At 45.2% G+C, this 12,913-nt stretch overlaps 1 protein-coding gene across 1 annotated transcript in view; it reads right to left on the bottom strand.

Moving 5' to 3' along the window:
* Positions 1-10,773, bottom strand: part of ITPRID2 (ITPR interacting domain containing 2) — a 40,151-nt gene extending 29,378 nt beyond the window's left edge. The window contains exons 1-6 of the mRNA XM_042874584.1: positions 10,517-10,773; positions 10,372-10,420; positions 5,369-5,418; positions 4,467-4,523; positions 1,770-1,806; positions 477-575 (exon numbers count right to left, since the gene is read on the bottom strand). Of these exons, the coding sequence (XP_042730518.1) occupies positions 477-575; positions 1,770-1,806; positions 4,467-4,523; positions 5,369-5,418; positions 10,372-10,420; positions 10,517-10,763 (539 nt within the window). The 5' untranslated portion in view covers positions 10,764-10,773. The remainder of the gene's footprint in view (positions 1-476; positions 576-1,769; positions 1,807-4,466; positions 4,524-5,368; positions 5,419-10,371; positions 10,421-10,516) is intronic.
* Positions 10,774-12,913: the final 2,140 nt, after the last annotated feature.

The raw sequence follows: 12,913 nt of genomic DNA, 5'->3' as shown, positions 1-12,913 counted from the left end.
ACACAGTGCCTTCTGTCCAACTTCAGATCAGCCCGCTAGCCAGCTTTGTCTATTGAACTTTTGACTCTTACAGCTCAGTCTACTTAAGGAAATAATTCCGGAGATATCTGCATCTCAAGTTTTGGTTCACACCACCAGAGACACAAGCCCAGACACAGTTCAGATCCAATTCCATTATTTATAAATAAAGGTCTTGCACTGCAAAGCTCCGATCTTAAAATGTTATTAAGATTTCAGACATTTCTAAGGCTTAGGATCAGGCTCATCCTTGTTTACTGCAAACCACAACAGAAAACAAATAGCATTTTATCAAGCAATCAAATGAAAATTCCCTTCTCAGCTACTAAATGCAACAATGCATATAAATCAAGCCAAGTCCATTTAACTTAGGAACAGAAGTAGTAAGTTTTGCCAGCAAAACAGAGCCAAATTCCACTGAACTGTGCCACGACCTTCAAAGCACAGCACTATTTTACCTTGAAACAGTTGCACTGCTTTTTCCAGAGCCTGTAGAGTTCATACTTCTCCCCTTCTGGTGAAACTGAAGTCTCTTCTCCTTCGCCAGCATACCATTGCTGTCAACAAAGCAGAGAGTACTGCGATAAACACGTTCTGTCCAGGGATTTGATTCTCTGTCTCAGAGTAGAGCTACGTATCCAGTGCTGCTGAATTTCTGTTCCTCCTTCAGCATTATCTGGTTTATATTAGCCATGTCACTTATTGAAATACAATAGGAAAAGCGAGCCCTGAGACATCTCAGTAAAAACGTACACAGACTAAGGTGACTAAGGTGACTAGGTCACTATGAAGGTGAATGCAAGCTGAGAAAACAAATCCCTAATGCCCTCAGCCAACCCTCCCTCCATGATCCCACCCTTGCAAGCAGGAGAAGGGAGAAAGCCAGGCGTCAGGCAGGCCACCCTGCCCACCACTGGCTCCAGCAGGACCACCTGGCCACAGTGCATCTCTGCCTCACACCCACTGCACCCAGCAGGTGGCTGGGGAAGCTGAAGAAGCTGCAAGATGGAGCAAACAGAAAGAGGTGTTTTCAAGAAGGACTGCAGGACCAGTTTACTTCCTGCATCTGGAAAGAATGCTAGCTAGCTCCTCCACACTCACTGCTACCTCACAACCAAATCCATATTTACACTTGGGGAGTAAGCAATCTTCCAGATGTGAATTTCATCCTGCAAATCCTAGTACCTACACAGCAGGAACAACCACTAAGAAACCCAAGATGATAGAGGATTCACCTAAGAGTGACTCAGGAGGAGCAACAAGGATGCTACCCATACAGGAATATGGACTTCCAGCCAACTTGCAGATTTTAAATATAGCACATTTCATTCAGAAGCTATCCTTAAGAAGCAGAAGCCTCTACTCTGAGAGTTTTTTCCCCACTCCCAAAGGATATCTGCTCCAAAAGGTAAAGCCAGTCTTGCCTTAAAGTTCCTGAAGTGATCAGAGACCAGCAAGCCAAAGAAGGTAAATCATATTGTAGTTACCTATAGTTCCTTGCTTCTCTGCTTTTCCCCATCATCTCAAAAATCTACCTCACCTCTGCTGGAAGAATTTAAATCTACATTTTCTGCATTTCATATTAACTGTTCACATGCTATCAGGATCTTCTCTTTCCCTCCCTTTGTAGATAGCCATGTCCTGAACAGGCCTAGCTCTAAAGTAACATACGTGACTTTCACTGCACCCTCTCTCTCAAATACAGATATTTCTTCAAAGTAAAGAGGAAAGAAAAAAAAACAGATGCCTACCACGTTTCCATTTGGGTATCACTCCGCAGATGATTAGCTGTAGGGAAACAAGACGATGTTAAGCACAAACCTCTTGACAACTTCACCTCCCACAGCCAACATGAAAAAGTATCCAACAAGCACTTCTACAAATACTTTCTTTCCATACAAATAGGATTGTCAAGTGTTCCTAGTTTACAACTAACATAAAGACAGTCCAGTTTACTCAGGCATTGTTCAAAATACAAGCTTGTGTGGACTGTTTACTTGCTGTAATGAATCAAATAAAACTTGAAATTTTGCTTGCAATAATTTAGTAATTGTATTAACAGAAGATTTATTGCTTTGTAATCAAAGACATAACCAGCTGAAGGGTTTGTCACAATGGAAGGAGAAGAAGAAAGTAAAGATTTGGTCAGTGTAAGGATTGCTCAGCTGGAAAGAGAAGAGCAGCTGGTGCCCATAGCCAGGTAACTGATACTGTGTACATGAGCCTCTAAACCATCACTGTTAGCTCTGTACAGAAGGCCAGGCACTAGTTCTCTCAGCCATGCAGTCCATAAACAAAAGCTGCACCAAGTCTGTGAAACTGATGGGACCCATCACTGTGCAAGGATTCAAGTGGACTCGAGGAAGGCCAACTATGGAGGCCATGCACATGGTCACCAGCCTCCTGCCAGCAACTCAGCCCTTTCTGAAGCTGCAGAAGCCAGCTCCACATGCAAGCATCCCAGGCAGCATTATTCTTCCAAAATACCAACACCCCCATCAAAGCAGGGAGTTGACCCTCAGAACCTTTGGTTCTCTCAAAGAGGCAACCCAACATTAACAAACTCGCCACATGAGACAGGCAAGGAGCACATGTATGTTATAGCAACTCTTAGAATCAGCTACAAAAAGAGCAAAGATATGTCAAACACCGCTAGAAAAACCTTGCATTTGCACTCATTGCATTTTCAGGGGAAATGTCAAGAACAAGGAAAACACAGGGACCTTATAACGTCCAGAGACGTCAGAAAGGAACTCAAATGTATACGAAAAGCAGAAGCTGCATTTTTTTTTTTTTTTTAATTTTAAATATATTTTCATACAGTATGAAAGCAAGCCCATCTACACGCATTAATTGTTGACTAGTTTCAGCTGCTAAACTTTGGGCTCCAACAGCCCAGTAGGGCACCGAGGTTACAGGATCCTGTCCAGTGCCCTCTGTACCATTCTTGCAGGGCTCTGGCATGTCTCTGGGGTCAGGCAGCCAGAGATGCACAAGGGCAGGCCATTCATACCAGCCAAAGAGGCCGTCTGTATAGTGAGGCACGCAGCACTGCTCTAAGTAGCTCTGTTGTCTGTTGTTCTCTGATGGGAAGCAAAGCCCTGCAGAAGCTCTCGTGTCCTTACACGTGGAAATGAACCAGCAATTCTGGCACTGAGATCTTAGTCACCTGAACAGATGGAAATGGCTGTCTGCCAGAATCATGCTAGAGGATCCCCAAGAACAGAAATCCTCAAGAATGATAGAGGGAAAAGGGTGGGGAGGGAGAAGGCCAGAGGGAGGCTTTCTAAATTGCATTCTTAGTCATACCCTCAGAATTGGGATGACTGCTAGAAATACATTTTCCCTATGAAATCTTCACACTGCAGTGAAGCTAATAAGTGGAAAAGACTAAGGGGAAAAAAAAAATCCTACTTACTCTATTGCAGTATGTGAATAATGTGCAGCTTTTCTGTGATTATCAGATTAAGGTCATTATCAAATTAACTGCTTTCCTCAGAAGTACCGAGTCTTTAAAAATTAGAGATACCTCTTTCTTCAGGCCCTGTCACACTGCTTCAATATCACTGACAATACAACTGTGGACAAAAGGGCTTTCTACTATGCAAATTCTGACACTTAGAAAACCGTAGTTTAAAAAGCTACTGAAAACTGAAGGCTATTTTAAAATTTATTTGTAAGTGATAAAAGATAGAGCCTTATTGCTCCTATCCTGCAGACCACACTAGGAACCAGTTTGAGAGACTGTTTCACGCCATTTCACTTATGGATGCTCCTGTTAAAAGCTGCTTGTTTGTGGGCACCTCTGCCCACAGAGTACGGTAGCAAAAGAAGCAAAACCAAACACGTCCAGTACAAACAGCCACATCTCCTTCCCTTTAAAAAGGGGAAGAGAAAGAAAAGGAAAGGAAGCAGCTAGTGACAGAAGAGTACATAACACTGCTGATTCAAAGGACTTACTCAGCTTTGGTAATTTTCATTTTTAAAAGTGCTCAGCTCTTAATGGGTATGCCTCTTGGCTGACAGAATTGCATTCCTCCTTTCAAAACCCCACACTTGCCACTCCCAAGGGTTTCAGTGGAAGCGGTGCATGCACAACTGCCAAGAGTAACCCATGGACAAGACAGACAAGTAGGGGAAAGCACTTCTGCACAGCACCAGTGAGTGCTCAGGGCTGTGCAGCAGCTGTGGGCATTAGAATGTGAGGGCAGAAGAGAACGCAGAGTTGACTCTGACCTTCAGATTAGGCCAGCACATTTAGCAATGGCAATATTCTAATGAAAAAAAAAGCAAAGCTTCTTGCATTTTCCTATGTGCTCCATGCTGTTTTTTTGGCCAGTTTTATCAACTGCCTTTGAGAAGGAAAACACTGTCTTTCAAAATAAAAATCAGATGACTGAACACAATTCTTTTTTCTCTAGAAAAAGTCATAATCCTGCCACACCCACCTTCGGCTCCCAGGGATAAGTCATCTTCAAAACTTCCTCCATTTCTCACCAGCATGCCTGAAAATGTACAGTTAGCCGTTCAACTACTACCATGATGCAGTGTTTTCTTTTCAACAGCTTAACTAAAGATACTAGCAAGACACTTCAATTGACACAACAGGATATAACTAGACCATATCTACAATCCCTGCATTACTCATACACTAAAAATGCACTAAGTAGTGAGAAGTCACATTTAAGAACTCAGTTTTGGCTTTTGTTTTGTTTCGTTTTTTTTGAAAGAGAACAACTCCCGCATTGCTTTATTTTTATGTTCAGAAGCATTCCCACGTCAGACTGCGAGCAAACCAGAGTGCAAACCTAAAGGTACTACCTACCGTATCCGCTCCTTCTACAGATGGATTAGCCACCAGACATCTTACCAGGGGGATTGTAAGTCTGAGTCCAGCTTAGGTATTCTCTTCTCTCTCTCACTATCCCAGATTAAGAATTCAAGCAAAGACTTCAGACAAAGTCAGTAACTCCTCCACACTGTGTCACTAACTGCAAATTCTCACTGTACTTTGAACTTTAGTATTCAGACCTACTCAGATAGTAAAATTTTCAGGTGTGGCAACCTGAGTTATTAGACACAGATACTATCTAACACTTGCCAGCTTGGAGAGAAAATTAACAAACTCTCCCATTCAGCTTTTTTTTTTTTTTTTTTTTTTTTTTAAGTCTTAAAGTCTCCAGAAAGATTTGAAATTTCTTAGGCACATCTGCTTCACAATGAGAATAGCCCAGTAGTGTTCAGTAGACTGTCGTACCACTGATAAATTGCCAAGGTCTCAGGTGAACGTACACAAGAGCATGCTTCTCAGAAAAAAAAAAAGATCCCAGTAGGTAAAGCCTTTCCTTACCCTTCAACAGTGGGTTGCTCTGCTCATCCAGGGAGGCTCCCAGAGGCGTTCTGAAACCACAGAAGAGATTAATACCAGCTTAAAAACTTGCTGCTTCATGTCCTTCCTTACAGCGTGCAACAAGCTTGTGATAGCAGCAGTTGTCCCTCCCTCCGCCCCCAGAGAACACAAACATATGAGGACTGGCAATAACTTCCCAAGCACTCCCCAGCCCTCTGAACAAATAGAGAAAAGCAACAAAATCTGTTGATAACTGTAGTGCTGTGACACAACTCAGTGGCAAGACTTCAGGGCCACAGCCCTCTCTTGAGGAGAATCACAGACTTCCAAGAACACCCTAAAACCATGAGTATGGGGTATTGAACAGAGCAACTCAACCTCATTTATGTGTCAAAAGCCTTACCCATTTTCTAAACATTTAAAACTTCTTACCATTGATTTACCTTAGGCTTTGAAGAGAGAGGTGAAAAGCTGCACTCACTGGTCAGAAACAAGATAAAATCTTGTCAACTACGTTAACTGTCATGTCCCAAGTGCTAGTATTTTATAGACTCGTTGCAGATCTCATTTGGATGACCTCTGCTATCCCGATTCCTTGAAAGTATTCCTTCCAGCGGATTTGCCAAATCTCACCATGTCCAGAATCAGCAGCAGAAATCAAACAACTGACAGGTCCAATCCCTTCCCATGTTCACATGAGATTTGTTGACACTCTCTGGGTATTTCTACACCTTGTATCCGAGACATGTCTAACCAGATGGACCTGTCGCCGTTAAGTAGCACCACAGTGCTCAAAACCCAAAACAAAGCCAGAAATATAACACCCATAAAGAAGGGAAAAGCAGCCAATATTACATAGATTTCATTTGGGTTTTTAATTAGACAAGCACATAAACCAGACCATGGAACTCAAAGCAAACAATGCTCTGATACTGTATTTGTTTTGGTGTCACAGCCAAATTAAGCAAAGAAAATTTGCACCTGCTTTCTCACACATCTTGTACTTTCCAATTGCTTTTCCCCTTCTGAAAATAGTTTAGAGTTTCCACATTCTGCCTGCTGATAGAGAGCAAGCTAATACTGGCATGGCAAGCGAAGCCAGCCCACAGTGAGAGGCCAGCTCCAGCAGCAGGAGCTCCCAGGTACACCAGTGTGCTGCAGGTGACAGGACAAACCTCACGAGCTCAATTTTTGTGTACCTTCCACGTCAGGGTTTCAAAGAAGTTAGAGCAGGTTCTCTGGACCCTTTCAGCTCCAGTCAGCCCTGTGAGTGCTCTGTGACAGCACCTGTGCCCGCTGCTCACATGCAGGCTGTGACAGGCACCTTCCGCTTCTTACCCCTCCCCTTCCAGCACCTTCACCTTTCCTATACAGAAACTCACTGGTGGTGACTTTGTCAGCCAAGCTCAGGGCTGCACACACTGGCTGGCAGAGAGCAGTGAAAGCAATCACCAAAGCTGGCATTTTCTTTGAGAAATGAAGCTCCATTAGTACTGCAGTGCATTGGCAGTTACAGGAAAAGCAGCTCTGTCAGCTATCTGTCTGCTTCTCTGTTTGTGCTCCTGCATACATACACAGCTGCTTTGCATTTCTTTTTTTTAGGAAAAGTGCATTTAAGAATTAGGTGTAACTCAAGCTTAAACAGAGACAAGCACTGACACCCAAATACTGCAGGACAATGTCAGGAGCAGTTCTGCCTCTTGGTACATGGCTGTTTTCCAGCATCAGGGCCAAGAAACCAGCCCCAGGCACCCCGCAAAGGGGTCAGTTTAGAGGCCACTCTACACACAGAAGTTCCAGAGGAAGCACTGCAGCGTCCCCATCACCTTGATCCTGAGGACACGAGGAGGGCTGGGAGTACCATAGGCCCCAGGGAGGCTAGAGCCATGGGGCTGCTTGGGCAATGAGTCTTGCAGTTTTTCATCTGCATTCCCACATGGCTGAGTCACCTGTTTATTATCACATTAGAACAATGACTTATTGCAGCTCTGGTGCACACAGGAGCGGGATGGATCCTGGGGTGCAGGTGAGAGATGCCACGTAAGCCACGTGCTCCCCGCAGGCCTGCCTGCTCAGCCTCCCACAGCAGCACGACCAGGGCTCTGTGAGGTGTGTAAATGCCCTCTGCTTAAACCCCTCTGCTTTGAACAGCCTGACTTGGGTAGGAGCAGTGTTTATTTTAAATGTGGACCAAAAAAAAACCCAAAAAACTATCTTATTTCTGAGGCATTTCAAGAACTCATTTCCTGCGCATCTCCAGGACATAGTTCCTAAATACCTCTGACACCCTCCTGAACCACTGGAGGAGTTTAAACACATGGAATTAAAATAGCACACACCATACCGCTGAGTAAAGTTTCTCCATTTGTATCTGTGTAATACAAACACTTTTGTTTCCCTTCTAACCTTACAGGAGTCAAAACTAAAAATCTTTGCAAGCTTTCTTACAAGCCTAAAAATGCCTCATCAAACTGCCGAGAAAGAGAGAAGGAGAAAGAAAAGAAATGCCTTTCCCAAAACATGAGCAAACCAGATGCTCTGGGTATCATCTCACACTTCTGAAGCCTCTGTAATTCTTGTCACAGTTTGATACATCCTCACTTTCTTGGTTTTGTTGCTGTTGTGCCGTGTTTGTTAGTTTGTTTTTAAACAATTCTACACCACATCAAGTAGCATGGGCTATTAAGAGCCCTACCCTCTTCTCCAAAAGCAGATGTGACATAGATTCATATGCCAGGCAAAAAAAAAAAAAAAAAAAAAAAAAAAAGCCCCAAACTGCTAACATGAACATCATGGGACAGCCAGCCATTCCTTTCATCTTGGTTATAACACTGTTGATGCTTTTGGAAACAGACAGATACATCTTTTAAACAGATCTATTTATGCAGGGGGTTTTTTGTGCTACTGCCAATTCAAAACAAAATGAGATCTAAGATGTACCCATTTTCCAATATACATTTCACAAAAGCTTATATAAAATCAGACAAAAATGGGAGTGACTTTTCTAGAAAATATGTAACAGAGAAAACACTTCATTTTGGTGTAGCGATAGTTATATTTCTATACCAGGGCAAACACTTAAGAAAGTGATTGTGCGATCACCCAACAGAAGACCAGCCTGTGAATGCTACCCACACTTTGTAGCAAAGCTTCAAAGCAAAAGCAGTGTTATTAAACAATAACTACCTGAGATGACAACAACTGCAAGTTTTCTCATCTACTGTTTTCAAGCATTCTTTTTTAAACAACAAGAGTATCAATGGCACTGATCTGTCACTTTTAAAGCTGCTCTCTTTCTCTCTTTTCCTATATACATTGTTATCAAGATCAAGTCTGCTCGGGGTTTCTATACATACAGTCACTTTGCAAGAATGCAAGCTGAATAATCACTTCCCTGCACTTAACTAGCTGCCGCTCCCATGTACACTATATACATAGAAACTAAATCATTCTCCAGCTTTAAAGCACAACTGTGCACAACTTCAGGCAACTGGAATGGTACCTCCCACAGGTATGGACAGTATCCGTGTGCAATCAGAAGTAACTCCTGCTTGAACAGTTTGGTTTAAGAGATTTAAAAAAAAAAAAAAAAAAAAAAAAAAAAAAAAAAAAAAAAAAAAAGCTTTATCTTTCTGAGGAGAACACAAGATTTTTCTGATACTCTCTAGAACAGTAGAGCTACACTTAAAGAGACTTCTGTGGAGGGGCTGCAAAGGGTTTCACAAATGTGCATTAACTAAAGCTTGCACTTTTATGTTAGCAAAAGGATAAAGTCACATTTTATTTCCTTACATGTAAAATATGGAAATAGATCACAGACCAAGATTCCCACATTTTGTGAATCTGCTGCCACAGATGCAAACACATTCCCCAGAAGTGCCAGTATCCCCTTTAAACAACAGTTGCTGAAGGACACGAATAAAACAGCAAGCTTTGCATTATCCTTCAACATTTGCAACCATTGATTAAGGTGTTTGTGCTGACAATTTGCAGTTCTGTGCTATTTCTTAAATTCTGCACCAGAACAGAGGGCTGACAGTGCCAGGGAATGTTCTAGATAAAATCCTACACATACAGAGAGAAGCACTGCAGTGGCATTAGGAAGCACTTCTCCCTCGGGGACCTTTTCCCCCTTCACTACTCCATTATTCCCCTCCCCACTCAAAAAAGAACCACAGATATATAACATCTTTATTCTGCTAAGCTTTTAAGGATATATTCAATCAGGTCTATTTGCAGGGAAATTCAAGAAAATCTCCCATTTTGGCATTCCAGAAGAGCAGCCTGCCAGGGCTGGCCATCAAGTTTTGGGGATGCAGTATGATTCCATGCCTTTCGCTGCCAACACCCCTCTCAAGGTACAGCCTACAGACATTATGAAGAAAACTATACTGTGGACACTATGGCTATAAAGCAGTCCAGACCACAATCACAGGAGTAAGCACAGCTCAGCTGCTTACTGGATCAAAAGATCATAAAGGCACAGCTAATCTTAGAGGTAAATCTTTGTCTAAAGCAGTTCCAATGGGGGGGAAAAAAAATAAATAAATAAAAGAAGAAAACTTGAACTTCATTAACTACTGGAAAGCTAAGTGTTTACTTTCGTGCATCAGAGGGATGAGAACCCTTGCAGGGTAGCAGGACAGAATAAAGAGACAAGACAAAAGTGGCTACAACAGGGTTTAAAAGCATTTATGCTCTACGCGATTAAGACCGAAGAACAAGTAACGCAGACAGCATGCTCCAAACACCCATAGCTCATTTTGTGGCAGCACCAGTCACAGACTACGCACGCCCTGTCTCAAGTTAAAGAAGCCCCTCTTCGAGGAACAGAGCAGCTTCTGAAATAACACTGCCTACCTAAGTCCGAGCCGCATTCCCCCCAGCCAGAACGCCTTCAGCCTCGCTACGCGACGGAGCAACGGTGCCAAAACCCGCTCCTCCACCGTGCACGCGTTCAGCACCACTCCCCGCAGCCCGCACCGTCCCGCTCCGGGACCCACCTGCAGTCCTTCAGCCATATCGCGATCTTCTCGTTGGGCACGCTGTGGCCTGGGGGCAGAGCAGCAGACAGCCGACCGTCAGTCACCGCCCGGCCGTCGGGGGCGGCCCCGCGGCGTCCCCTGCCCCACCGCCCCCCGCCCTGACCTGCTTCTGCGGCCAGCGGCAGCTTGCCGCCCGCGAGGTGGTCCCGCTCCCGGTCCTCCTCCTCCTCCTCCTCCTCTTCCTCCTCGTCGTCGTCTTCCTCCTCCTCCTCCTCGCCGCGGGCCAGCTGCGCCGCCGCCGCCGAGAGATCCTCCGCTTCCGACGCCTGCCAGGAGTCCCGGCTCTTGGCCCAGGCCTTCCTCTTCTGGGTCGCCCCCTGCCACTCCTCCGCCGCCGCGGGCTCCTCCATCGCGCCGGAGGGGCTTCACGCCGGGAAGCGGCCGCGGCGCTCAGCCACCCTGCGGGGAAGCGGAGCCGCGCCCGCGCTCAACCACCGCCCGAGCCGCTCCCCAGCTCCCCCCGGGGCGGCCCCGCGGGTCGGCGGCCCCGAAGCCGCCCGCTCGACTCCCAGCGCCCCGTCCCGCCGTACTCACATAGCGCGCCACGGGCAGGCAGCGGCGGAGGCTGCGCCCGGCCGGGCTGCGGACGGCGGCTCCGACTTCCTCATACCGCTGGGGGAGAAAACGCGGCGGCCACGTGATGGCAGCGGGGCTGGCGGCATCGCCTCCTGCCGGGGCCGCCCGGGGCCGTCGGGAGTAGCACGGCCCGGGGGGACGCCTCCGCTCCTCCGGCTGGGGAGCAGCGGGGCGGGCACAGGCGTGCCGGGAGGCTTTTTGCACGGAGAATCGTAGAGCTGGAGCGGAAAAGCGCAAGGAGACAGCCCGAGAGGGAGCATACAGCTTTCTGACTTTTTTAGGGGAGTTTGAAAGCAAGAAACTTCTGCTCCGGTTTATAAATAGAGGTATACGGGGACACCGGCAGTACCAAATTAAAACTAGAGATGTGCTTTCAGCGATTTGAGAGCCCCGCACCAGGCACCCCTGTACCCAGTCTGGCCCTGCGCCTGCAGAGCACTCTGTAGCTGGCTGCGGCAAGCAGGCGCGTGGGATACCGCCTGTTCAGAAGCAAGTCAGTCTAGGGGAGTATCAGCTTAATAGCGCTCAGCAACTGGATGCATCTTGCTGCAGTTAAGGGACTCCAGCGTTATCCTCTTTTTTTTTTTCTTTTTTTTCCAGCTTTATAGCCCGCATAGCCCAAATTTATCAAGGAATTCTTGTCATTTGTTTACCTCTACAAAAGAAAAAGAAAACAACTTCCCCTCTGCCTACAGGCTATTTTCCCAAATAAACTTAAATTTTCTGAATAGACCATAAGGTCCTATTGAAATTAAAACAGACAAACAGCAGCACAAAGACAGCATATTTATATTTGAATTGTCCTTTAAAGTTTTATTGCCATACGCATTTTGTGACTGCACTTTTAAGTGCAGGTATTCATTCTCTTAGAAAAAGAGCAAACAACACTTAAATCCTTCTTGCTGATCCTCAAAGCGATCAGCATTTTCCCTGCATGGCAGACGTGCGCTCACTTGTATCTGGGCCATGCCCCAAGGCCACCTCTGTCCCCGGTGAGGGGAGCTGCAGGAAGCACACGGAGCCCTCCCCAGCAGACACTGCGCTGAAGCTTTTGTGCTCAGCAGAGGTCACAAACAGGTGTATTTCAAGTCCTGGAGCCTTAAAAACGGTTTCCTGAGTTTGGTTCTAAGAATCGAGCACAGCATTGCTCCAGCACAATAGCCAGTATTCGTCATTTGTGTTTATGTGCGGTCTGTTGAAAATGAATCTGTATGGTTAAGTTGCCCGGCTGAGGGCTGCAGCAGAATCCCACAGGCAGTGGAGTGCTGTGACATTCTCACACCACAATTGTTTTTCTCCTTCCCAGGGAATACAATAGCTTCTGGGAAGTAACAGTTTCGTTGGCACAGCAGCGGCTGAACAGTTGCAAGCTAAAAGCGGCTACTGTCTGCAGTGCCAGTGCATCTTTAAGGAGTTCTTAATCCACAAATCGCTGACATTATTGCCTATAATTGCTTGCCTGTTGTGACAACAGTGAGAGAATGTTTGAAATATAAACAGCAGCCAAGAGCTGTTTGCAAGAGCAGTCCTGCAGCACCCACCACATGCAATTTGGGCTCACGCTTTCACCTTCATCGCATCTGACAAAGTTCCCTTGTAACTCCATACGAATAATGATTGCACACCCACTGTCCTAAGTAGGTCTTTATCCAAGGGTAGAAATTTGGCAGCTGCTTCTTTCCAGTGCTTGTAAAAAAAAAAAAAAAAATTGTTTTGTAATAAAAGCTCTAGCTTCAGATGGTAATTGTTAGTTGTACTTCAAAGAAATAAGCAACTGGAAAAAGTATCCCATTAACTCTTCTTGTCGCTAAAATCAGACCAACTTGGTTTTTCCAAATTACTTTTGAAACTATTAGTATTCTTATATTAACATTTATATATATATATTACCAATAGTTAGGTAAGAAGGAATAACTGTTATAGA

This window comes from Lagopus leucura, unplaced genomic scaffold, assembly GCF_019238085.1.
Source record: "Lagopus leucura isolate 7727_CA_CO unplaced genomic scaffold, USGS_WTPT01 Super-Scaffold_100012, whole genome shotgun sequence".
NCBI lineage: Eukaryota > Metazoa > Chordata > Aves > Galliformes > Phasianidae > Lagopus > Lagopus leucura.
Note: the sequence above shows the minus strand (reverse complement) of the source record. Positions and strands in the feature narration are given on the sequence as shown.